The 26,977-nt window shown below is 43.2% G+C and overlaps 1 protein-coding gene across 4 annotated transcripts in view; it reads right to left on the bottom strand.

The window, feature by feature from the left end:
• The window catches only part of tmem260 (transmembrane protein 260), a 26,557-nt gene extending 7,691 nt beyond the window's left edge, over positions 1–18,866 (bottom strand). For 2 of the 4 annotated variants that reach the window (XM_005724031.2, XM_005724032.2), the window contains exons 1-9: positions 17,373–17,889; positions 14,029–14,060; positions 11,860–12,011; positions 3,721–3,898; positions 3,512–3,625; positions 2,910–3,089; positions 2,791–2,831; positions 1,397–1,483; positions 232–340 (exon numbers count right to left, since the gene is read on the bottom strand). In XM_005724031.2, the coding sequence (XP_005724088.1) occupies positions 232–340; positions 1,397–1,483; positions 2,791–2,831; positions 2,910–3,089; positions 3,512–3,625; positions 3,721–3,898; positions 11,860–12,011; positions 14,029–14,060; positions 17,373–17,481 (1,002 nt within the window). In that variant the 5' untranslated portion in view covers positions 17,482–17,889. Of the gene's footprint in view, positions 1–231; positions 341–1,396; positions 1,484–2,790; positions 2,832–2,909; positions 3,090–3,511; positions 3,626–3,720; positions 3,899–11,859; positions 12,012–14,028; positions 14,061–17,372; positions 17,890–18,844 lie in introns of those variants that run through there. The other 2 variants (XM_005724033.1, XM_005724034.1) reach the window with 2 other exon arrangements.
• Positions 18,867–26,977: the final 8,111 nt, after the last annotated feature.

Below are 26,977 nucleotides of genomic sequence, written 5' to 3'. Positions count from 1 at the left end.
GCAAATAAGTGTTTTCTGTAGTTTGTTTTGCTTTGCTTTGTTTTTTTCTGGGTTTGCTTTACCGTTGGACCAGGATCAGCATCAACATACAGTACGCTGCTGTCACTGTGGTTTTATTTCAGAATATTGAAAACTGAGACAAACTTGTAATTCAATGCTGAGCACAAGGTGTGATGCTTCAGCTATGATATGAGAAAAGATGTCTAAGAACATAAAAGTCTCATAGCTCACCACTCCGAGCAGTAAGGGTCTGCTAATGTCCAGGTTGGCTCTCCATGCAAAAAACAGCGAGTAGACCACCAGCATGACAGTTAACAGCCAGGACACTGAGCGACACCTCCTAGGACGGGACACCTCGGGTTATTCAGCGCACAAATATTTAACCAGCTTTCCTTTTTTTTCTTCATGCACAGTCTGCCATTTCCATATTTTTAGTCTAATGTATCACTTTGTCTATTTACTCTGTAAAAATATACTTGTTTTGAATAAGTCTGTAAGAATATTAATGCACGGACGGGGATCACAAGCCTGAGAGAAAACGTATCTGCCAGCAAGCTAAGAGGTGCATGATTGATTTTCTAATGCAGACTGAGTCATAATGAGCCGGTGCCAACCGCTGAATCACAAACTCATTACAGTACAGCTGTAAAACGTTCTTATACACCAAAAAGAAAAAATTTCCCCTCGTGGCAAAAAAATAAGCCATCGTCCGAACCTGAAGAGACAAGCTTTCAGGTTTCCTGCCAACAAACTGATTTGCTGATCTCCGTCAGCCGGACACTTATAATCACTCAAGCTTTTCTTGATTTACGTTTTCCTTACTTACAAGCACCATAGCTAAAAAGCAAATGAAATCATATTTATAACCTTACACTTTAACATGGGGCAAATAAGCATTTGCCGGGTTTCCTTTGGGCAATCTATTAGACGACCTTCCTCTTCTTCATCATCTGTCTGTGTATGTAGCCAAGTTTATTGAAGTGCACCTCGGGAGAAGGGGAATAGCTTGTGCCCTGCGGGGCTTTGGGGCATTACTGGGGCTTTATCAGCTCCACCCAACAGATCCCAGCAAAGGCTCTCCTGTAATGAATTACAGGATCACGCTGCCACATATAGATGCATACAGGCAGTGATTTACTTGTACACACAAACATGATTTTGAAAATCCAAAATACACATCAAATCCTCTTGATCTGAATGTGGAGCGTCGTGACAGTTTGACAGTTAGGTGCCTCAGTGTTGTTTTGTATTCTTTTTTTCTAAGATCAGCATTTTGTCAGTGGTTTTGTTCCCCGTCTTTTACTCCAGGGGATTAGATTTTTGTAGTTGAAGTGGGTGCTGAGATGTGCGTGACAGAGTTTGGTGTGTTGCACGCTGGCATCCAACTCATCCTTACCTGTCCAATGAGGAGAGCGCAAAGCCCATTCCTGCCAGTACCAAGACAGGAAGTGAAAGTTCTGCCAGGGAGTGGTCCAACTGAGCCCTGCACGCACAAACACACACAGAGACATGACGGACACCGAAGACAAGCTCAATTAGCCTCCCTGCTACTGAACTCAAGGACACCAATTATTAAATGCCCTTCATCCCCTATCAAAACAAACTCCTTGGACTGTGCACTCCTCCTTTCAATCGGATTGACAGATACGAATGACTGTGTCATCCACCCCCCACAGCCCCATCCTCTCCTCACAGCGCCTGTCAGTCACACAGCGCTTGCTCAGAGCGGAGAGATAGTTTCCTGCCTCTTCCTTAATACCCATCTCTATTTGACAGCTTATTGAGTCTCTATATCTCCCAATGTACACTATGTGTGAATGTGCTCATGAGCGTGTGTTCGTGTGTGTGTGTGTGTGTGTGTCAGTTATTCCAGTGGGTTTACGTCTCCAGTGCGACATGCCTGTCATGTTCGCCTCTCTTCCCCATCTTGAAGGTGTGCTTGTCCATCAAGCAGCAGGGGTGATGGAAAGGGGTGGGTGCTTGGCAGAGGGGGTGCTGGTAGTGGGGGGTCTTAAGACGCACACGCACCCCATCCCGTCAGCTGGAGAAAGATACCAGGAATGGGATGACTGTGGTGGTGGTAGCAGAGGGAAGCAAGGGAGGGAATGGGGTGGAGGGGGTGGGGAGGTGCTAGAGTGGAAAAATACAATTTCTCAAGCTCTATTGCAATGTCTGTCATCACAGCTTGTCACGCTTAAACACCAGAGCTGAGTGATCATTTCAAACTGCTGGAGAAAGAGAACACAGTGATTTGGCCCTCTAAGCAGGTTCAGTTCTGCTTTGATGGGAGAGAGTGGAATGGGAAGAACAAAAGCTGCTGGGGAGAGTAAGGGAAGAGATGGGCTGCAGAAATGACTGTGGGCCCTTATAATGGCTTGGTGTGCGTGTGTATGTGGCTAAACCTGTGTAAATCACCAGAACCATCGCAAAGAGCAGTTGGGTCTTCCATCTCTAGTCCCAAACGTGCCCTCACTGTGCCTCAGATCAAATCGACCTACTTTCCTCCCTTCTCCATCCTAGATCCTACTGTCTAAATAGAAATGAAATACTCAAATCAAACATGCTGGGCAGTTTATGGATGAGAAACATACTGTTTCCTGCGAGACGGACTAAATGTGCTGCTTTGGCCACAAAAACTAGAAATTCAGTGATGTTACTTTGTTCTGGGAAACGATGATGTGAGTTTAGCTGATGGTCATTATACGCATTAAATGACCATCTTGTTGTGCCGTTTACGATATTCAGACCAGGAAGTTTCACGTGCAAACAGCAGAAAGACTGTTTACTTACTGCAGCATTGTGGTCAGGTTAACCGAGCTTTCTGTCTTTGCCTGCAAAACAAAAATCAATGTAAGCTAAGCCAACAGGGTCAGGGTCTGTTTAAATGCAGCGAGGCAAGCAACACTTACCAGACAGAATGTGCCATATTCAGCTCGCAGCAGGTGGGTCAACAGACCCGACAGGGTGGTCTGGTCACCCCAGCTCCAGCGGGCTGTGTTGAGGTAGGATGAAATCGGCAGGTAGATGTACGGCAGGAAGCCAGCGAGGAAACAGAATCCCAGAGATACAAGGCCACGCAAAGACAGCTCCTGTTTAAATACAAGGATGAGATGTTCTTAAATTCATGTTGTCCAAACCGTGAGCAAGAAAGTCAAATGGAACGTGTGCGTGTCAACAAGACTGGAGAGCCTTGTTTGGTCATGCTTTTCCCTAAAAGCCCCTCTTTTCTTAGACCAACAGTAACTTCGAAGTTACGCTAATTTCCAGCTTCATATATTTAGAATTCAGAGTTTAAAACAATCCATATTTATATCTATCTTAAAGCCATTTTAGCTCCTCTCCCTTTAAACCAACTTCCCTCTGATTGGCTGAACTTTACAAACAGCAGCTTTTAATGAGAGGAAAATATCTTGTTTTTGAAGTCTTTTTATTTCTGTCAAAAAACTGCACACAGCCTGTTTCTTCTTTGCCATCTATAATTCTCTTTATTTAAAGAGACCCTGTGACTTACCTTTTGAGAGCACAGTCGGTAAAGGACCCAAGGAATGATGACCAACACATACAGCACCAGTGTGTGCTGGTTACAGAGCCCCAAGCCACAGCATAATGCCCCCCAGTGTGCAATCTAACAGGGACAACCAAAACAGTGCAGCATTGTGCGTTTACATTGAATAAAACATAACCTGTGTGTTGCATCTGTTGTGTGGTGTTTTGAGTTACCTTCTTCCTCTGCGTGGCATTTTCAGCACAGCGGAAGCTGGCGGTCAAGAAGAAGAGAAGGCCAATAAAAAGGTTATTGAGGGTGAAGACCTCTGCCACCATGGACCACTGCCAGCTGAGTCTGGACACAGCGAACAGCCCACCAGCCAGCACTGCTCCAGGACCAGGACCTGCCAACCTGAAAGTGTAGAAGAAGAGGGTTTTACTCTTTAGAAAGGACTGCATCTGAGGACAATGACAAGAAGTTAATTACAATCTGGTCAACTAAATTAACCATTGTACTAATTTAACCATCTGGATGTTTCAGTTGTTTAAAACGACTGCATTAAAATGAACCTCAAAAACAGTATTTCTAAAGGCTGCAGAACTTAAATTGCTTTTTTCAATTTTTTTTTATCTAAGTTGCACTGCAACGACACACTGAAAAAAAAACAGAGAGAAAATAACAAAGTCAGCAGCTTCACACAAATTTTAAATGTTGTTGTCAAAAAAGCCACCACTTCCCTATAACTAATTTGGGGACCCATTATAATCTTCCTTCTACCCAAGTTTGCTTCTCGGACAAGACCTTGAAAAACACTCAGCGATTTGGGGTAATTCACATATCATGAGAAGTCCCTCTCGAGCAGCCGGTTGATCTTGAACAGACTGGCACAGAAACCACCGTGGTGGAGATAGCACTTTATCCTCAGCTTCTTAAATATAATGTGTGCACAAAAGTTTTCCCCTTCCTCCTCTCCTGTACTGTCTCCGTCTCCTCTGCGGTAATTGAAGCAAACTTGGGATAATCTGTCATACGCTAAGACCCACCACTTACTAAACTGAGAGACAGAGGGGGAGAGAGAGTGAGGCGACAAATGATGGGGAGAAGGGAAAGAAAAGGAAAATAGTGCAGAAAAGTGTGCATTAAAGGGGTGAGACAGTGTGCGGGATGTAGGATGAAATATAGAAAAAGGAAGAAAAAAGTTCAAGAAGAGAGAGGGGAAAGAAGAGAAAAGGAAAAAAAGGCAACCCAGTCCCCAGCATGCTGGCTCTGAAATATGAGCAGGCTCGACAATTAGGGAAGTCAGGCAGTATGGCCCTTTCCGCCATTGTGTGGAGTGGCTTAGAGTCCTCATCAGCCTATCAGCTAACTGACAGGCAGAGAGCTGCTCTATTCAGCACCGCAGATACAAGCTGCAGGCCAAACGGCTGCCAGGTCCCTTATGACCCCACAATCCCTTGCCGGTGACAGCTTCAAGCTCCATAGCAAATTAGGCGCTCTCACATTACAATCGCAGAAGACAGATTCCATTAACGGTATCTGAAATTGAGTAGAGAGCAGGCCCGTTATCAGACCTGACTCATAAGCACCGCCATTAATCACAAGGCATGATACCATTTATACATTTCCAGCTCTCTGCCTGCCGCTGTGATAGTCAGCCACAAAAGGCCTGATGAGACTTAGGCTAGGGGAACAATGGAGCTTTCTGAGGAAAGCGCGGTAAATCAGGAAAAAAAGGAGAGGGAGAGCGAGAGAAGGGTGGAAAAAAAAAAACTTTAGCTTGCTGACTACTTCCCCTTTTATTCTTGGGTTTTCTCTCTGCTACTCTCGACTATTTTTTTCTGTGTTCTCTGTAAGGCAAGCCTGCTGAATGAGCACACGTATGTGTGTGCGCATGCACTTAATGGGGTTGGGGGGTTGTGGCGTCTAGGAGTGGGTCTTAATAAGCGATAGCAGCGACTTCCTCGCTGCACCGCTCCAGGAATTAGTTGTAACTTGAAGGAAAAATGAAGAAGGGTGGCGTTTCTAGAGGGGGGTGGGGGGATGCAGATGGGGACTTTTGTTGAGGTGCAGAGACCTCCCGCACCCATAATTTTACCTCCTCACATGACAATTAACCCACAGCTCATGCACCTAGCGGGGGGCTGGTTTGGGGGTGGCACGGGGTGCAGAGCAGTCATGGGGGTCCCAAAGAAGGGGTTATTACACCAAGTCTGTTCCTCCTTCTGAAGCTCGTCTGATAGCCAGCACTCGTCACATATTCAAAGACACACACACAGGCACACACTTCTGTTCCTGAACTTCTTTATTCTCCCTGAGTGCCTGACAAATCTCTCTGTTAGAGCTTGTCAGTCAGTAAGAAGCCAGTGATGTGTGTACAGTGCAGGCTGTAAATGACCTGTCTGTCTGCGCGGGACCACCTGGGTCCCAGTCAGCCTCTCCACAGCTCATTCTCCAGGCTGGCTGCTCCCAGGGCGCTCGGATAAAGCAGGACACATTTTGACACCAGTGTGGCCGTGTTCCCTGTTATCACGACTCAGTGCTGTGCAGGATGCTGCCGCTGTACTGAAATGTTGTGGCTCAGTGACAATGGACTGGTTGGGACGTGGCAGGAGAATAACACGGCTGACAACGAGACTATTCAACCCTGAACTGATCCAACCTGCCAAAAAATGCCTGCGTCATCACTTGGGTAATTAAGGAATGACCAATATACTTAAAGCCTGAAACGAAACACAAACTTGGAAATAAAGTAAAAAAAACTATCCATAATTCAACTTGAATAATATGAAAGAGGAGCACAGGCTGAAAAGGGAGGATTAAAGGTAAATAAATAAAAAAAGACAATGATACGAGAGACAATGTCCCCTTCAAGGACACAATAAAGGCTCAGTATAATCACTTTGAAGTGTCAAAATGAGAACCTGCCTCATTTACACACTCGGTTCTACAGTATGGGCCAGAGACATGCCAGCATCGGCCGTCTGCGCTAAACAGCATCACACAAAAACCTACACCAGCACTCTGCACTGAATGAAGCTTCACAATGGAGCTGGCTAAGAGAGCCGCTGTTACACACCACCCCAGGGAACAGACAATACCACAGCTGTGCCATCGCGGATCAACAACGCACTGTTCTCTAACCGAGTGGTGGTTTGGGTTAAGCGGTGCTGGAAAACAATCACACATTCCTGAAGAGGGTAAAAAGCCCGAGAGAGAGGGGGTGGCCTTGCTCGGGCTGAGGCTGAGGTTTCCAGCTGGCCCGAGCAAACACCCCAGGGCTCCCCTCTGGCCGGGACACCAGGCAGGCTATTTAGCAGCTATTATATGACAGGGGTATGATGTATTGCTTTGAAGTTTCAAAGCCAATCTGCAACTGATACACAAACATTAAGGGATGTCAGTAAATCAAAGTATTGGCTTTGATTTAGTACTACTAAATGACCCAATGTTAATTTTCTTTCAGAGGAATTACATCATGACAGTACGATCAAACTGTTTTACGATTTTATACATTTCTGCTGTTTCGAGTTTAAATGGGTTAAGTTCTTTTGTCACATGAGAGCAGAAAGATTTGTAGATTTCTGGGTTATCAAAAAAAGATGCACTTCAAAAAACACGACACTGGAGTTTAAAATCTAAAATAAAATATGCAATGTGCAGTATTACACGTAGAGTCAAGAGCTTAATTTATGCTTGAGAGTAAAAGCCAGGAGATGTTCGTTTCTGCTGTTGTGATTATTATAAATTCATCATCTATCAGCTGCACAATTGTTTAGGTATGCAATGCTATATTTATTTTATATGGTTATTTAAACAGAAACATAACAGTCGTGTTATATGGTGATATTACTGTTGATATTAGTAATATGGCAGCACTGACATCCATACAGTTACCCTTTCACTTCCCTTTAATAGATAAAATATTGATTATAATTACCTATCATATATATTTTAACTTTGCTAGCTGGTGGAATGACCACTGGAATGACGGCTGTTTATGATATTTTTCCCGATTATTTCATCTTAAACTACAATAAGAACTAACTGAGAAAATCTGATTTCTAACTGACGTCCACACTGTATGTTTCAGGAGGGGAAGAAAAAGTCTATCAAGTCTCCAAACCAAGCACTTCCCCATCTTTCCTTCCCTCGTGCGGTGTATGAAGAAGACGCTGTCTGTTTGCGCTGAAAGGAGGGTAAACACGGGTCCTGGCTCTGCCGCTCAGACACCCCTCCTCCAAGAAAGCGCTCCAGCGCTACAAGTGCGTGTAAAATTAATCACCACAATTCTGTTCAAACAATGCAGCCACTGACATGACAATTTCTCCCAGAATGCCATCTTAATCTCCACCCAACACACAAAAATTACAGGAAGAGGGGGGTGAAAAAAAAACAATTTAGAAAAATCCCGTGTTTATGCAATTCACTGAATGCCATTTTTTATTGCTGCTTTTTTCCAACAAAGTCATTAGGCACACACCAGTGATACATAAATGTTGCTGTATAGATTCCATTAACTAATTCTGGGTGAATTGTAATTGCCGAGTCTGATCCGTCTCTGTGCCTGGTGCCTTATTAAGACTGCCTGTGGTGGGTGAGGAATGTAATATTGACGTCCGAAGCAGACACAATCTCGGGCCCATGGGCAAAAGGAATATTAAACTGGTACTGTATTCTGCTGTCTATCTAGCCCTCCTCCCTCCTCCGCTCTATCCCCATCCCGTAGCCAGTAATGAGGAAATAACATCTTCATTAGACATCTGTTTAACTGTATTAGAGGATGAGTCCTGGGGGAACCATTGGTCATGCTGAGGAGGGTGGGAGTAAAGGAGGTCTGTTGGACTACAATGTGACGGATGAGATACTGCAGAATAGGAACAAAAGGTCCAGCGATTGAGGCCTTTTAAACAGACAAACTTAAAATTGTCTTCTGCATTTTCATAAATAAAATAAAAAAATAACAGTAATGGGTGTATTCTCTATGGATACTTGGGCTGAAGATTTTATCCAAGAGTAGCAGACGTGAGAGGGAGGGGCATCCTTGCCACCTACAGGAAGAGGTGAGAGCATTACCCAATAAAACAACTCTGTTCAGCTGTTTTTTGGATACAAACCCACATCAGTGGTTGCTAAAAACAATTCCCCCACACGTCGCTCCTGACACGACCTCAACAAGACACACACAACCCCACCCCTTTGGAAAAACAACCCACCTGAGCAAGGAGAGAAAGCACCATCGGGACCATATGGTGGAGGTCCTTATAAGGAGCTGGGGATGCAGCACGCGGCAGGGGATGGCACCACGCCCACCCTCCCGTCCACTGAGGTGTCAGCTGTGCCACATGGGCTAGCTCTTGGCAGGGGAGCCTTTCGCAGGTGTGCGGTTTTTCTCTCGAGGGCCGCCGGGGAAAGAGGGAGGCCAGACACGTTTGGTGTGCTTCAACGGGCCTGTTATGTAATCATGTGATCAAACCGAAAAGTGCTGATGACTGAGCGGGGCGAAGTTGGGGGGGTTTTTCTGCTGTGATGGCTGTCAGCTCGCTAACGTGTCTGCTCGCGGTGTCTCGGGATAAGCTGGGGAATGGAGAGAGATTCCTCTCAGGTAGCAGAGATTCAGAGCAGCTTTAGCAGATAAACTATGAAACGAGAGAGCACAAAATACAGAGCTGTCTGGATTATCCCGCTACGCATTCCTCCAGAGACTCACAGCTGAGGCCTTTAGCATTCCACCAGCCAAATGTTTCTCTCTGTGAACCTCCAAGTGCAATCGATAGTAATTATCATTACGTCCACCATCCTCAAAGGCTTGTCAGGCCGTGGTGTGAAAACATAACAAGACATGCAATTCGGCCATCAAACTATATGATCAAGCAAAGAAAACTGTAATTGACAAATCAAAGGGAAGCTAAATTGCTACATTTAAACTTATGCAAGAGAGAGAAGTGGCTTCCAAGCCTATCAACTTACATTCCCCCACATTAAACACGGCAATCTGGCCGACTAATTTAAATTGATACATCAAAGGCTCACAATGTTGGGTATATTCCAGATGAATTTCAAGGTCTTACCATTTATTATTTGAGAGAAACTGACTTCGAGTACCCGTATTAACTTCAAAATATTTTGCCATCTGAACATAATTTCACAAAGCAATAATTTGTTTGGGAGGGTGAGGTCGGCCTATTTCCCAGCAAATGAAAACCAAAAAAATGAGAAGTAGTTACAAAAAAAACTGTTTAGGAGGGCCAACAAAGGGACAAAAACAACAAGTGACATTTAAGAAATTAATTATGTTGGGACACAGCACACTCACTACAAGGGCAGAGCAGGTATGAACGGCTGGTCAGTTTTGGCATTTCATCTGAGGGAAAGGCCTGAACAGAGGGTCTCTGCATGGCCGTGGCATTTATGCCAGTATTGTTGACAGGGTTAAATCACACAAATGCCCTGCACGCCAGAACCAAGAAGCAGGTCTCGACCATCCGGGAACCCTCGCCCAGTTCTCTCATCTTTTGCCCTCTCCAGTAACCCCCCAGTAACCTGAGTGTGCCAACTGATCCACAGCCTCATAGCTCATCCCAGTCTAGGCCCTGAACAGATAATGACTAAAACCTTTTATGCTTATTTCTCTAAACTGGAAGCGTAGATTATACATTCACACTTAAGAGCTTATATGGTGTAACTGTGCGCTCTGGATGAAGTCCTCACCACTCATCAACCCTAGCTGGCGGTTGTGGGTAAGGGGGGTTGCAGAGCCTTTTAATGACTTTTTAGTTGACCATAATCCACAACTGGATCTAAATCCCCCGAGATTATAAACTGGGGCTACGGTTAACATGCAAAATAGGAGCCAAATATCAGCAGACAGCATGGATATTTTCGGCCCTCAAAATAACTGTAAATGTCTGGCCAAGAACGGAGTCCAATCAAAAGCCTGAATACCAGGGAAGCAATAAGGATGTCCAGTTAAAGCATGACAAAGAAGTGCAGCGTTTTAACACCCCCCCCCCTTTTTTTTTTAACCCTCTTTTTATTGTTTTGTCCTTTTTGCCTTGTCCTGGGAACACTGGGGAAAGCTGGCAGCCTTTGGTTCACCTCTCAGAGACAGTAAGACAGGGCAGGGTCTAAGACTGATGCAGTCTGGGCTTAAGGCCAGTCCCCTGGGTAGCTCTCCCTCTCCAGTCCCTGCCCTACTTCAGCAGGGCTGACCCTGTACCCTGACCTTCTCCAGACCTCCTGCCACATCGCACACACTGGCCAAGCACACAGGAAGCCGGCCCAGCACTGCGCACTTTATAACACACACAATTTCATTTTCACTTGCTGTCCTCCCGCTATCACAGAGTCCTCACAGCCTGCCAAGGTGTGCAGCAAGAAGAAATTACATCATCATATTCAACAATTTCTATTCTGGAAATAGTAACTTAGAAATATATGACATGATTGGAAACAGCCCAGTATGCACAAAGAGGGACAAAAAGGTCAAATGTTGACACTAAGCTGCCACCAAAATGCAGTGTGGAAAATGACTAAAATCAGCAAAAAGTGTGATGTAAGGCAGTCTGGTTAACCATGCAAGATAAACACACAGACAAAGCAGGAAGGGGTAAAATACTCCTTACATGATACGGTCAGCAGCAGGCGAAGCTGCAGGGTGGGTAGATGGCAATGCGGGGACCGTAAACTGTGTTTATGACTGAGCGAGGGGAGAGGTAGTTGAAGAGAGGGGAGAGGGAGGAGCGCAGAGAGTGATCCTGTTCCTCTCAGACCCAGGAGGCAAGAAGGGGAGAGATTAGAAATCGTGCCATGTCAGGATTGGGAGCATGCTGGGCAGTGGGGGGGGGCAGAAGAACAGGGATGTCAGGTTTGGGGGGGTGGAGGGCACAATAATTGGGATATACATACACATACACGCATTCTCACAACGGGTGGCTGATAGGTAAACAGGGAGGGTAAGGTGCTGGGAGGGAGGACGGCGACTGGGTTCTGCTTCTGAATACTGAACAGAGGATCAGGGAGACCACTGCCTGTCAGTCAGGGCCCAAAAATACCACTTTCTGTTCCAGACAGCTTCACGATGCAAAAAGTCAGTAGGGGAATGTTTAAAGACTGCCGCCACTCAAAAATGTCTTCTTATTATTGTTACTTCCCTTGATGTGAGTTAGTCACCAGAAGGCTCCTCTGCTGAAGGAGGGAGGCTCTTTGTGCCTTCCTTAAAGTTCTGTTTGAGAATTTAGTACTTCAGTTACTGATACCTACTCGATTGCAGAGTGCACCAATGTAATTTTTTTATACAATAACTAAAATCCCAGAACAGAACATAATGCATCAACAAATTCTGGAATTGGGAAACACATTTTTCATATGCCTACCTGCAGACAGTAATGCAGAAGCCACCACAAGCTGCAGCCCCCAGGAGGCTACTCATCAGGTTAACGCTGTGGGCTGGAGACAGTGAGGGCAGCAGATGCATAGCCATGTGAGCCAGTAGAGTGAAGAGTGGGTATCCTGGAGGATGGGCCACCTAAAGACACAAAAACAAAGACAAGGGCCATTTCACACGTGAACTTTTTACACTTTTGGGAAAATCAGGTGCTCCTTTCTTACATGCAGCATGTAGCAGGAGATGCGTTCTTACTGCTATACTAGAGGAAATACTCCATTTGGTTTGGGAAGGGAAGCAGCTTTGATAAAGTGAGTAAGGGGCAAAAACACGTGATTCTGCTCACTACTGTTAAATTCAGTGATCTGCTATTCACACACTGGCACAATCCCAGAGATCTGGCAGGCAAACCACTGATGTTTAGAGCTGCAGTATATGTAAAAATAGCTCACAATGTGATGCTATCACAATAGGTTTACCACGATGATGATTGTATCACAATACCTTATACATTAAGAGACAATAATCAATGATATATGCACCTTAACTGTGCAACTTTAAAAAAACAGAAGACAAATAGAAGAAAAAATGTATTTATTTCCTGCAATGTAGTGCCAGTGTGCATCACTATGAATTACTTTTACTCCATTTCAGTAATGAAACTGTTTTTCAGCTCTCTTTTCCCCTTTTAAATTTCTTCTTCTTCAGCTTCTGTTTTCCCTTAATTATGTGATAAGCGCCGGTAGTGACTCCGGTACATCGGGACTGTGTGGAGAGTCCCTACATAATTTACTTTTAAAAACTCTGATTTTTAACAACAGTGTACCATATCTGTAATTCTATCGCACAAGAAAGGGATTTAATATATTGCTGTATCAACATTTTATCCTCAGCAGGTAAGCACACGTGAATTTTGCGAGGAGTCAGAAACATCCTGCTTGGCTTTACTCTGACTGTGCTGTCATACGAGAGCCCTACACTCCCTTTCTTTTCCCCTTTTCTCACTTCTTTGCTGCGGGCCTCTTCCCAAGGACAGTGCAGCTCCCTAGAGCCCGTGGTATAACACGTGGTGCTCGCCAGCCTCAACCCCCAAACCACCGCAGAGCCGTAGTCATTTTCGCCTGGGAGATCTTGGCAATCGCAGCAATTAGCCACTAAGTCTCTTCCACCCAGATAAGGACTCAGTCATTAAACACAGACTCATTCCCTGGCACAGATAACACAAAGCATGCAGGCAGTGAGAAGGGGCAGCTCTTCGAATGAACAGAAAGCCGAAAGGTGAGAGTGTGACTGACTCACCAGTTACCTCGAACACGGCAAAGGATCTTTTTGCAGACATGCAAACAGCTTTGCTAAAATTTGAGTGAGGAGCTGGGAACGGAAAAGGCGCGTCGCAATAACTCGATGAGCAAAAAGCGAGGCTGTAAATATGAGAGAAAAAGAAAAGCTCCAGCAGCGAGAGTGGTGAACTAAATGGTAGCATCACGCAGGTGGGTAACGTCACCAAAATGAAGAGCGATTAAGAGCATGAGGAAGGACTGTGTGGGCTGACAGCAGTGTACAGACATGCAGCTAAAGGACAGCTGAGCGATAAAGGCCACAGGGAGCAAAGAGAAGGAGAACTCTCAAGCTCTGGGGATCAGAAGAGGGGGGCCAGCAGCCTGGGTCCCAGAGATGGCCTGCAAGGCCCTGGGGAGGCCTGAAAGGCAGACAGGCAGGCCACACGGACTGCAGCACTAACGGCAGGATTACTGGCATAGTGACACCGACACAGCCTCCCTAAAAGGATCACAGCGGCGTAATAAACTTTATTAAATAATAAAACTTATTATAACTGTTAACCCGATTTAGTTCATTCTTCGCGGCTTACACACACACACAAAAAAGAGGGGTGGATATAATAAGCCTTATACCGTACATAAGGCAAAGCCTACAAAAGCCATCGCCTTACCATTGACTTTAATTGGATTTGAAAAACGGGTTGCAAATTATAGCATTCTCTACTTGCAACTTAGTAAAATAAGTGTATAGAAAAGAAGGGGAAAAACCTGTGGACTGAAAGTAAATTAATCTGCTTTCTGCCCATGCTTAATTAAACTTCCTTAATGCTTATAAGAGTTAATGAGTGAATTGATTAAACAATACAGCTAATACTTACCCCCAGCTCACAAGCAGTGGTGATCAGCTCTCCTGTGGAAGAGAATAGGGGAGGAAATTAATGTAAACCCAATAATTATTATTAAGAGACAAGTCTGCTCCCAAAGTTTTCCCAAATCAAATACTTGCACTGGGGTTTTGCATTAATTTGCCAGGATCAAAACCTGCAAATCTTCCCAGTGTGACATTTCCTAAGCGGCACGCTCATTCTCTTCATCTTTCACTTCTCCCCCGATGCCTCCCTCCCTTCTCCGGCACATACACACAGATATAAACACACGCGCGTACACACAAACCATTAGACTCCCCCTCCAATGCCTTGTCACACAAAGACACACATATGCAGATCTGAGAATAATGCTTCCAGTCCCATCCTCCCCATGCATTAGGGTCCTTTCCTCTCCTCTTTCTTCTGCTGCTCTACGTGCCTCTCTGCTGCTCCCACACTCCTAATGTCTCAATGTCTCGTTTAGTCCGTTGGGCACAAACAGAAAGGCTACGCCGGTGACAGTCACAGAATGAAGTAAGCTGTAAAAATAAAAGCCGGCTGCACAATTTTTTGACAAGCTCTGTGTGAGGCGCAGCACAAAGTGAAAAGAAAACCCCTAAAAGCTTTTTGAGGGAGCTTTAATGTATCTGGGCACAAACCCATTTGTGCCAGAATACACCCAGAGCATTTCAAATTATACTGATTTCTCACCCAATGTTTGCATCTCCCACTCATGAAAATTGAAATTTGGTTCAGATTAAATGACATTGATAAATGTTTAGGTTCAGGACAGCCCCCTCTACTGGTACCAGACGGGTAGTCCCTTCCTCCGTCAAACACATCCAATGAAACGCTGGCCTTGTTTCTTGCAGACTCTATCACTTTTACAAGCTATGTCGAATCCGTAAGACACTACACGCGACTCCATTAAATCACATTAAGGTAAATTAATTTATATTGCTCTCCTGTGTTCACTGGTTTTCATACATATAGCACGTAAGAAAGAAGAAAAGAATACAGCTGTTTCAATCTGAGCAGCTGTTGGTGCTGTTACATATATTTAAAAACAAACAAACAAACATCTGCACAGTAGGGACATGAGCAGGGATGCAGTAACAACCTTTACAAAACAGAAGGGCTGGATTTCAGATGGCACTGGTTTCCTCTCATATTTTGCAACCTTGCTGATACAGTGAATTACGATGCCTAAATTTCTGCCACATGAGGAGCCCTAACTCTTATCAGTCTAATGGACCATGAAGTCAGAACTCCTCCACCTGCACAGCTTAAATGTTTCCACAGCTCCATTTCACCTGGCATGAGCCGCCAGCTACCTGCCATCATTTAACATCACACTTTCTCATCCTTCATCGGCTTCTCAATTTCACTCATTTTCCCCTTAGAAGTGGCACACTTTTACACCATTCAACACTGAAACTCAAACTAATACCAAGCCAAAACATCCATCTCAGTGCAACAGAGATGCAGTTCTGCAGCCCCAATACTAAAAAGGGAAAATATTGACTCAACGGGGTAGCAGCATGGGTGCCAAGAGTCTTTGTGATTGTGGAGCATGGGCACCCACACCAGTCTTCCCATAATCCCCATCATTTCCACACTCCACATTCCTAGACAACAGCGTACCCGCGGGGCTGCGCTCAAGCCTCTCCAGGGCACATCACACCTAAAGAGATTAGGACACAGAGACGGAGACCTGGAGAATTCGGAAGGGTGTTCAGCTGGCACTATCAGAGCGGGCATCCTGCACCGTCCCTAAACACTGTGGAGAAGGGGCTGGCCATTTTTTCAAAGGCCCTGTTCGTTAGACAGCAGCACAACCAGCAGGGCTACTCAGCACTCCAATTGCCCGCTCTCGCTTCATCTCTCCTCGCTTATATCTGGCCGAGCTTTTCTTGTGCTTTCATTCTGCAAAAATGCATTCCCTTCTGCAGCTCGCATGCCAAAGCACTAAAAACCTAACAAGCAGAGCCTTCATGCCCTCAAGTCCATAATTTACAAGTTTGTAACCTTGGTATCACTTCTAAACACTGTTTGTAATTGTTCAAGGCACTCCTTCATAAACTGCATTACAAGAATGTTGGGAAAACACATCGGAAGGTACTGAGTGGAATACATTCAAGTCCACAGTAAGCCGTGTTAAATGTAAATTAGGTTTACGCATGCACACAAAATATTGAATTTAAATAAACAAGGACAATTATTTGTAGTGAGTGGCTGTCAACAGTGCTTTGTCAGCAATTATGGTGTCTGTGTTACCCAACAGTCAGAAAAATGAAAAAATGCATAAAATGTGGAGGAAAAGTGCAATTAGGTGTGAGTCAAACATGGTTTGCAAAAACATCTAGCAAACAAAAGGTTGCTGGTTTGGTCTGGCGAGAGACACAAATACCTTTTGGGATTGTATCAGGAAGAGCATCCGTTGTTAAAAAATTAATTAATTAATATGTCACAAAATAAAATGAAAATGTTAACAGTTCTTAAACACATAATATTCAATTATTTGATTTTTTTTTTTTTTAATTGCAATTTTATATTACAGTACCATTGTATGTATGTGTAGCAGGTAACATTGGGTCAAAGCATATTTTTATAGTAACGACTGAATCACATTTAAGTCATTAAAATGTTTCCTTTTCATTCACTCTTAATAAAAATAGGTGTGAACCAAACTGTGACTTTGGAGAACTGTTATACCTCTACAGACTTCAACGAAATCCAAATAAGTTATGTTATAGAATTACAAGTAAACAAGTACAAGTACAACTAAAAGCAGCTGAGTTTAAAGAACAGAAAAGCATAAACTACATTAAACTACATCATCCCAAATAGGACAGGAAATTGTTCTTTACAGCACCACCAACTTATGTCAAGATAATTGACGTTAAGATATTTTAAAAGAATAAGAAAGAAAACAAAGAAATAAATACAGATAGTCGTGTATATTTTTGCATCATTTGTTAATTACAGTGACTGAATATTATGAAATAATGCCTTTTGTCTTTACCAGTCAGCGTTGATTCCAAAATCAGCCTTAAACACTGGAAGTAAAAAAGGTATTAGTGTCTCATTTAGAGGTTTTCGTATTTACCGCGGACGATTTAAAAACATGAATGAAAGAATGATTCTTTCAATTTATTTATGTGTATCTCAAAGTCTGGCATGTGTTTGTTTACGTTGTCACGTCGACAAACGTCGCTTTACCTGCACTTGCAGCACCATGGACAGCACCAGTCAAGCTGCAGCGGTTTCATCAACAAGGTGCAATATGATTGGCTCCCGGCAACACAACAAAGCCACGTGACCAAATGAGCGTTAGCTAGCCTGCTAGCACCAACCTGAGTCTCCACCGGGGACCGTCCTCTGCACACAGGGCACATACAGAGCGGCGACACAAGCGACCACGGTGCCTGTCAGTATCCAGCTTGCTCTGTGCTCCGCGGACATTTTGTTTCTTTCAGGGGAAATACGGACGATTTTCACTGAAATGTCTCTTAACTAGCGAGCTAACGTTAGCGTCCATGTATTCCAGACCCTTCGGGGTATAAATAAAACTTTGATCTACGTCTAAAACGATGTTGGGTAGAGATTAAGTAAATTTAATTTAGTTGTAAGTACAACCTTTGCATAGTCTTCAGCACACTTGCAGGAGAGTGTGCTGAGTTAGGTCCTTCCTGCCCGCGGAAAGTAGCAGCCACATTCACGCCGACTGGCTAACCTCGCGATATTACCGGACACGCTTTCCTCATAAGTTGCATTACTCATTGAATTGCTGTTTCTTGCTTTGTAAAGGGAAACAAAAACGAGCGTTTCAAATGAGGACGACCAGTGTTTTATCTCGGACGTGTTGGCCAAGCAACATGGTTATGACTACTTCCTGGTTCACTCAATGTCATTCAGGAATGTACATCAGTCTTCTTTCATCACTTGTATTCACAGAGCTGAACGGAGAGGGGTTGGGTCTGCATCTTTACGCTAGCACGACAGTTTATTTTTCTGTCAAAATTAGTCTAAAAATTGAAAGCCTTTCCTTTTTGCGCTTTACTCATAAATTTTAAAACATACTCAAGTTTTCAGGTTTCTTCCAAGTATAATATTGTGTGCTAAAATGTACAGAAATGGAAAGAACTCTCAATCTGGCTAATTTGTAAACTGAAACTACATATGCTAATGAGAAGTATGTGTTAAAGTCTAAAGGCTCAAACCAGCTACTTAAAGGGACCTGTTTGTGATTACTATTCATTGCCAGGCACCATTTTGAAGGATCAACATGCAAATATGCATTTTCTAATGCATATGATTTCTCAGTGCATTTCAAGAGCTTTAGTTGAGAGGGACTGCTGAGTATCTCAACTCAAACATAGCCTGCCTTCCCTCATTTGGAGGGGTTGTTTTAAGCCTTACAGTGAAAATGGCATTATTACTGGATTAAAACATTATTATATTAAAGCTGTTACAGTACCTGCTTCAAATGCACAATTACGTGCACAGTAGAGCACTAGATTATGCCAGAAACAAGATACACGAATTTGTAAATGTATCACAAGTGTCCATATTTCACAGGTTGAGAGGTGACTGTAATAAAGAAATTGCCCTATTGAACTGATAATAATCCCAGCCCACCATAAATGACTCTGATCCTTCAGTAAATTGAGCCCTTGGTGAGGTGGAGTGGTGTCAGCACCTAACCAACTCTCAGATGGCTCTCTAATCCTCCCGTCCTTCTCACCACCACCCTCACCGTCTAATCAGACTTGAACACACACATAACACTCACACCCATCTGACACACACAAACCAAAGTACTCACCCTTCCTCATACTGGGGCTCAGCCATCTCTTCAGTGTGATGTCACTGCTAATCCAAGCTTGGTTATCCACTGGGGTGCAGTGCTGGCAAGAGGGATGTGGGGAGGAGATGGGATGAATTTGTGGTGGTGGATGGCGGGGGGTGAGGGGTAATCAGGCACGTCATAAAGACTTCTCTCTAAAACCATCACTTCCATTAGCCCCTACCACATAGAAAGCTAGTCTTGTACCCAAACTGTACACATATGCGCAAATGCTCATTGGAGCGCCAATATGGACACATTTCAGCTCTGATATTTGAGATAAAACACAACTGTAGGCACATTCGCAGCCATGTAGCTCATATTTGGGGCACAGAGAAATCATTAGAGAGCCAGCTGGATTAAGACCCCCCCGTTCTATCCCATGCATTCACAAAATAAACGCAGGGCCTTTATATTGACAGCTTGTCCAAAGAGAGGAATTACCCACATGGTTGAGGCCCTCGCTCCATATGGCGGCAGGCTATTAACAAACATTAGTTGACTGTAATAGCAGCAGTATTAAATTCATTATCTTTTTCAGATTGTATGTGAGGTGTGTGACTTTGTATGCGTGTGTTTGTGTTTGTGTGGAGTGCCCACACTGTGTGCCAGCGTGTGTGATTAGAGAGTTCTAATGTTCCAGCTCTGGGGATTTGTAGCATAAGATAAGAAAGGGCATTAACGGTGAATTGTGACGGTCTAGTGGAGCAAAACTGTTGTTTAAAATGTGCGTATGCTTTCTTTGCCGAGTCCTTTTTACATGAAAAATTTGCATTTTGTCTCAGATTTTTGTTGCTGATTTTTTTTTAACTCAATGCTATACATACAGAAAAAGAGCAGCCACGCATGAGAAAGTGGCTGACTGCAGTTCCATCTATTTGATTTTGTATTTTCCTCACTTAACCTACCACATATCTGTTTTAATCTTACCTTAAGCATCCTTGAAATGAGGTGTAATCCACTTAAGCCCGTTTGAATCTGCTTCACAGCCATATTACACCCATTCGTCGACTCATAAACATTCTCTCTGCTAAACAGCTGCACATTGGCGGTGTCCACGAGCCAAATTGTACATTGTGTTGACGCAGAAAGATTAAAACTCTGCAGTATTTGCACTTGCAAAAAGAGCAGCCATGTTTACTCAACCTTCTCTCGCTTACAATCAATGGGCAGCATGCAGACAGGGTGAGAAATAAGTGGATAGGATGTACTTTTCATAACATTGGCTCTGTGGGCCACTGCAATGCATATGAAATAAAACAATCAAGATGCATTTGATGTGCGCACTCTCAGCTTTAATTGAGGGGGTGGAACAGTTTTATACACAGCCCTACCACCTCCTCCCCCTTTGGCAAAGTCTCAGATGCAATTGGACAAATTAACATAATCATAAATAAAATGCTAATTTTTAATACGTTGTCAAGAATCCTTGGCATGCTGCGCCGATTGGCTGAAGCCTGGAACCCACAGACATTAACCGGGGGAGTGGATCTCTTGTTGTTGTTTCTGGTTCTTTCTGACTTATTTGTCTTCATTCAGATGCATGCTGTTAATATATCAGCCCATGGATATTAGTGTACAGTGAGCACCATAAAAGTGTATAACATGTAATTACAGTACATAGTGCCAAACTACTTTTCACATCCCTGAAAAACAGTCTCACTTTTTTGTCCAATAAAAAAACAGGTTAATGCATGTTTGGTCACATCGCTCTGGGAATATCATTTGGAATCGTAACGAGGTAATTTTATGTTTTTGTTCATGTTTTGTGTGTTTTTAACAAAATTTGGTTAATAAAGTTAGATCATTCTTCTCTGTGTACGTTCACTGTGTCCTTTCATTTAAAGCTGCCTCTCTTTTGCTCCACACAGCCTGGCCCAAATACTAGTCAAAAGACAAAGCTGCGAGAAACAACAAGCATTAACGCTGTGCTCTTTTGCAAGTGGAAAAAATACAACCATTCCCTGTAAAATGTACATGTAGCGAGGCCTTGAACCACAGAATAGGTCTTCAGAGAGATTAATTCTCCTCTGTGATCCAGTTCTCATTACAACAAGCAGGGGACTCAAACACACATAATAACAGGGCTGACTGCTGTTCCTTTGTAACATGTGGCTACTTAAATGATCCTAAATAAGATAGATGACAAGGATAAAGCAAATCATAATCGGCATTTTGCACAATGGAACATAATAGTCTGCGGAGAACAAGGGACAACATACAGAGCTCCTGTTTTCATCGCCTGGAGCTGCACACCTAGTCGAGAGCAATTAAAATGAGAGGATTCAATTTTGTCAAACACCAGGAACCTGAGATAAATCTTGTATCTCATTTTCCAGCGTGAGGACACTCCCTCGTGTCGGTGCTATCATGTTTGTTATGGTATTTTTAAGAAACAGCTGGCTGCCGACAGACTTGGTAAAACAACCCCACCCCTGCCACCCTCCCACCCTTTCCCCAAATCATGCTAATCCCAATCATTTCAGTGTGAGACGCAGGGGTGAGGAGACGTTAGAGTCGGGTGAGGCTGTGAATAAAAGATGGTTTTAGACTGAAAATTTAGACAGAGCAGAAGGGGGAGGAGGGAGAGAGCAAGGCGGCACGTCACTGCATGGTTTCCATGTGGGAGCAATCCACTTACTTGAACTGATAAAGATTTAATTAACACAAGACTCTGCAATTACTCCATAATTAAAGTAATTTGTCCTCTTGTTTGGATGAGTAGGCAAGACGCCGCATGTGCCCGTGTAAGAGCAGACGAGAGAGAAAAAAAAGGGGGCGTGAGATGCTCAGAGAGGCAAAGTATGCCCCCACTTTAGTATTTGAATTTAATGCTTGATTTTCCAAACCTATTTTTCCCCACATATGTTCTAATGAAATATTTGTATCGGCTTCTCTTTAGCCCTGTGTTTATTTGCCTTTTATTTGACAACTCATTTGTTATTCATTGAGAAAGTAATAAGCTGAGTAGGCTGAGTACAAAGTATCATCAAGAGCCACATGAAATAGTAAATAGGCCTGATATAATCATAATCCTCTTCAAACTGCACTGCATACAGCTTTGAATTGTGTAGTGCTACAGAGCTGGCTGCAAGCTAAAGGAGACAAATGCACGCACACACATACAAAAAGTGGGATGGTTTTGTTTGACAACTCAAATTGCATGACTCAGAAGTGAGATGAGAGTCCTGTGTGAGGTGTTTGACCTTGGGCCTGGATAACAAAGGCTGGACCTGACTTAAAGTAAGACATGCAGGTGTTTGATTGAAGCAACAATTAGTGACTAATCACTCGAGACAGAAATAGCGAGGAATTAGCAGCACAGTCCAATATGTGGCACTGTGCTGTTGCAGTCCAATTTGCAAGAAGATTAAAAATAAAATAAAATAAAAAAAGACCTGCCAAGTTTACTATTAAAAAACCAGGGAGACAAATGTGTCTTGTGTTAGCTTCTGAGGGTTGTATGTGCTGTTACTTAATTTACACGAGGGGAAGAGCACTATCTCTTATTTACAGATGATGATCTGCATATAATTTGCCTCAGTTGCACGCTGGGTAATTGAGGTAAATATCACAGCATTCAACTTGCCAGCTGAGGTATCCCGCTGATAGCTTGGCGTACAGCCCGCAGCCACCTGTGGCATTTCACATGTTGGGTGAAATCACAGGGCAGACAGACAAAAAGAAAAAGAAAACATGTAAGGCAACTAAGGCACAACTCTGAATACAACCTTCAGATGTGTAACAGCTGGATGATTGACAACTGTTGTTGACTTTAATCCAATAACCTATATATTGCTGGCTGTTGTTAGAGGGGGAAAAATCTCATCTAAATATCTGAGGAAGTGGCACGATCACTGCTTAAAAGTTTCAGTGTTTTTTGGGGGTTTTTTCAAGGCTGCATGCACTTACAACTGATTGCCCCCCCGCCCCACCAGCCACATTTTGAAGCCAGGCCTTGAAAACTGTTTGGATTTCATTACTATCACTATGTGCAGGGGCCTACCCAGAGGAGTGTGGAGATGTACAGCATATACTTTTTCACTGATCTCTGAGAAATAATTGCATTAACCCTATACCTATATAGTTTGCAGCTCACTGCTCTCAGCTATCAAATTAAAACTACTGGAATGCTTAGATACTTTATTTAGTAAGAGTGAATTTCTTTTTGCCATTGCCCACCCAAAAACTCTAAATGCTCTGTCTGGATACAGGTAATGGTTTCCTCTTATGCTGTTAATATTCTTAAAGACGCCACCAATATATCATTACAGCACTGGATAATAAAGTTTCTTCTAAAACATCCTAATTTTCCTGTTTGGAAAACTCACTTAACAGGAGCAAACTTGCAAGCTATCATTGTCAATACACCATCTTGTTTTAGGCAAATATGACAGCTTTGTGCTCTCTGATTGCTCAGTCAACCAAACAAAAGGAACTTTTTAGTACAATTATAATACAACGACTCCCACTGAACTGCAAAATGGTCCCATAAAAGTTTAAAAAAAAGGGGGGGGGGATGATAGGAGGATCATCGTTTGTGTAAATTCTCAGCATTAGTGCAGGACATGCACCACATTTCTTACTCATGAAACTGAGAGAAGGGAAAAAGAAGTATCATCCTGCTTTATTTGCATAACCCAGCCCTGCTTAGGGGCAGGGGGACCCACCAAGTGATCTCAAAATTAGCATGCTGTCACCTTCAGTGTCTCTTCTGTCATTAAGAAAAACAGGCAAGTGTGCAGACATATGAACCTATTTCACATCTACTGCAGAAATGTTAATTAGGAAGCACGGCATCCCACAGCTCCGTTCCCCTCCCTGTGCCAGAATGACATGTTATGCATTTAAATCCTTTTCATGCGTCCTTATTATAGAGAGGATGAAGTCACATGCGAATGATGGAAAATATCATCATGGTACAATATTTTTGCATGTACACTAAAAAAAATAAATAAATAAAATCCTAAAAGCTAAATATTGCACACAACTATGCACTCCTTATACATCACGCCAGGATTTAGATGGGGATAAAAGACTATTATAATTAATTTGACTGCATAAGCAAAAACATATGGTATGTAATAGATTATATATTTAGTTTGAACTGATTAGACTGTTCTGATAGCCTAATTGGAGGATTTTAGTCCTCACTGGCATGCCAATTTAAATAATTCAATTTCTGATGTTTCATATGCATTTTTGATGCATTTATATTTAGTGTTTTTCATAACCAACATCAAACTTTTATTTATTTGCTGTGTTTTCAAGCTATTGGATCCCGCAGGCTCAGTAGCTTGAGAGGCATAATGCCAAAGGCGCTATTGTTGAGGAAACAGTGCCCTCCTGTGGTTTCATAGGGAAACTGCATACTTAAAAAAAAACTACTGAAAACAAGGGGCTACACTCATGCAGTCATTCTCTAATAAATATTAAGATGAAGCTGATAAGATAGAACAAGAAATGTGAATAAAACAGACTTGAAGAAAATTCTCTGCCTTATCTGGAAAAAAAATACTGATAGAGCAATCACAATTCAGAGCCATTTTGGCAACCAAGATAGGAGAAATGCTCATACAGAGGAATGATGAAACACATATGTAACTGTGATTAAACATTGCTGCTATGTTGGTTGTGCAAACACAGCTGAGACATCTGGAGTGTTCAAAGGCAGCCACTAAATAAAAACCAACAAATCCCCATCAGCTGCACGCAGCCCTTTAAAAATCGGTGGATCACTTTAAAAGGAGTCCCTGAACATTATCCACAAGTATGAAATAGAAACTGTCCAACTTGGTGCAGTGTTTTTTAAAAATATTTTATTCTTTGCAAAGGAGACATTAGGAGCATCAGTGCGTTCTATGGCTTGTGTACAGAGTTCCTGCTAGAGACACAAAAATAATAATAATCATAGAACAAGCCCTTGGGTGAACTGTGGGCCCCACCCATGTTTACCGAGGAGGAATGTTTGAGGCAGCTACTCTTGCAGCTGTTACAGAACACAGTCTTAAGCAATGGACACAGTGTTTGAGCCGAACGCACGTGAGGTTAGAAGGGAATGCTACCGTACAGTATGTGGCCTAGTGCTTGACCCAGCATGGCAGTTAAATAACATCAGCAGAAATCAAGCGAGTCTGAAATGCTCTGTGCTTAGAGGAAAAGTGTAATGCTGCTGACATTCTTAACAATGCCAAATATGTTTCTCTTCAGAGGGAAGCGGAAAGAAAAAACAAAATAAATTAAAAATACCATGTCCAGGACAAAGGCAGATTTCCTCCGCCTCAGATATACCTCTGAATTTTTTAATTATCATAATAAAGTCTGGGAAAACCTAATGCTATATAATAGAACATCGCCCTTAACATCTCATTGTTTTAATGCTCACTATTGTATTTCATAATCTAATGTTGGAAACGACACTCGTTTGGGCACAGTCTGGAAAGCTAACATCACGGACAGATTTGTCCCAGATTCTTCAGTTTTCAATTCATCTGCTACTTTTGTTTTGGACAACTTGACTCATCCACACACAATAGAACTTACCAAATTTGGCACAGAGTGTGATAATATCATTGTTCCCCATGAAGCGACTGAACAGCCTTGACTGTAATCCAGAGCTGTCAACATTCCACCACAGCAGCAGCAGCAGCAGCAGCAGCAGTAGTTTGGGGGTAGCATTGTTTACAGAAACACTTTGGATTGGAGGAAAAAGTGGCCGTCGCATCTTGCATGCGGAGAGAAAACAGCTCCTCCTTATATTTGGTATAATCTCTGGATGCTGCTGAGACTGTGCCCAGGTTCGACAGCGTACAAATCATTGGATCAAACCCAGCGTGGGGATAAAGCTAACAACAGTGCAGATTGAATACAGTGTGTCTGTGTGTGTTTGTGTGGGGCAGTGACAGCTAGCAAGCAAGCAGGTACGCTTGATTCATATGGTTGTACGGCTCCGGCGATTTATTTAACTGAAAGCAGGCTTCGATCACACCTTGAAAGCAAGTTGTATAATCAAAGCACCACCAGCGAGAAGGGTCAATGCATTTCAGTACATTCATTGTCAAGCCCCTGCGACCTTGTGTTAAATCCTGCGTTCTCTCTGGTAGCGTTTTGGGGATCGGGGTGAAGCGATGCAGGGTGATTTTAACGGCCCGAGGGCACCCACGCAGTCCAATCCACACGCACACAATCACACAAACATGCACGCACACATACGCTCAAGCATTCTCACATACATTATATATGCTGGAGAAAAATATATTAACATTTGCATTAAAAAACAGTACAAGGGCCTCAGTGTAATAAAATACCTCTGGTGTTAGAATCTGTGTGGGTCGTTATTTTTCTTACACCTTCTGCAAAACTATCTCTCTCTTTACCTTCAACAAAATATCTTTTTGTCAACTATGAAAAATATTCCCATAGTTTGATGGGATTTGAGGCACTGGATTATATCTCTGTACATAAAAAGTCTTCCCCCCAACTCTCCCTCAAAGTTTGTTCGGCAGTTAGAAACCGCCTCCGGAGAGCTACAAGATGTTGATGCCGTTACGGGTTAAGGACCAGGATATCAGTGTGGACCATTTAACAAGTTAACTATTAAAACTTCCATCTTCACCTGGCTTTTCTCTCAGCCAACAGTCCAGCTGTCTGGCTCTGTAAAATCTTGGTTTCAGGCCCACCAGGAACTGAATTATATACCCTCCCCCACCCCAGCCCACATATTTCCCAGAAGACTCAACTACACCTGCTTGCTATAATTTGGTTCAGTCTGATTCATGAGTAAATTCAACTCATTCCTTCTACAACCTTAGTGTTACAGCCCTCTGATGGAAAACCAGCAGGCATTGTAGTTTACAGCCCAGCACTGGAGCGTTGTTTAAAGAGGTTTGTTGGCAGGACAGCTAAAACAGTATTTAATTCTGGAGGAGCCGTGCGTCTGTGGTCCAGTGTGCTTCACATCTCTGTATCCTGCAGTGGCCATCCAAACAGCCACAAAAGGCCCCGAACAATCTGTAATGGCTCTCTATTGTCAATCCACAGTACATGACCAGAACCTGAAAAAGGCTCGCTTCGTTCCAGAGCTGGCTTACATAAATGAAAGAAAGCACAAAA

Source organism: Pundamilia nyererei, unplaced genomic scaffold (genome assembly GCF_000239375.1).
Source record: "Pundamilia nyererei isolate P.nyererei 1_Seehausen unplaced genomic scaffold, PunNye1.0 scaffold00010, whole genome shotgun sequence".
Taxonomy (NCBI): domain Eukaryota; kingdom Metazoa; phylum Chordata; class Actinopteri; order Cichliformes; family Cichlidae; genus Pundamilia; species Pundamilia nyererei.
The sequence above is the reverse complement of the archived record's forward strand: the minus strand, read 5'-3'. Positions and strand labels throughout refer to the sequence as shown.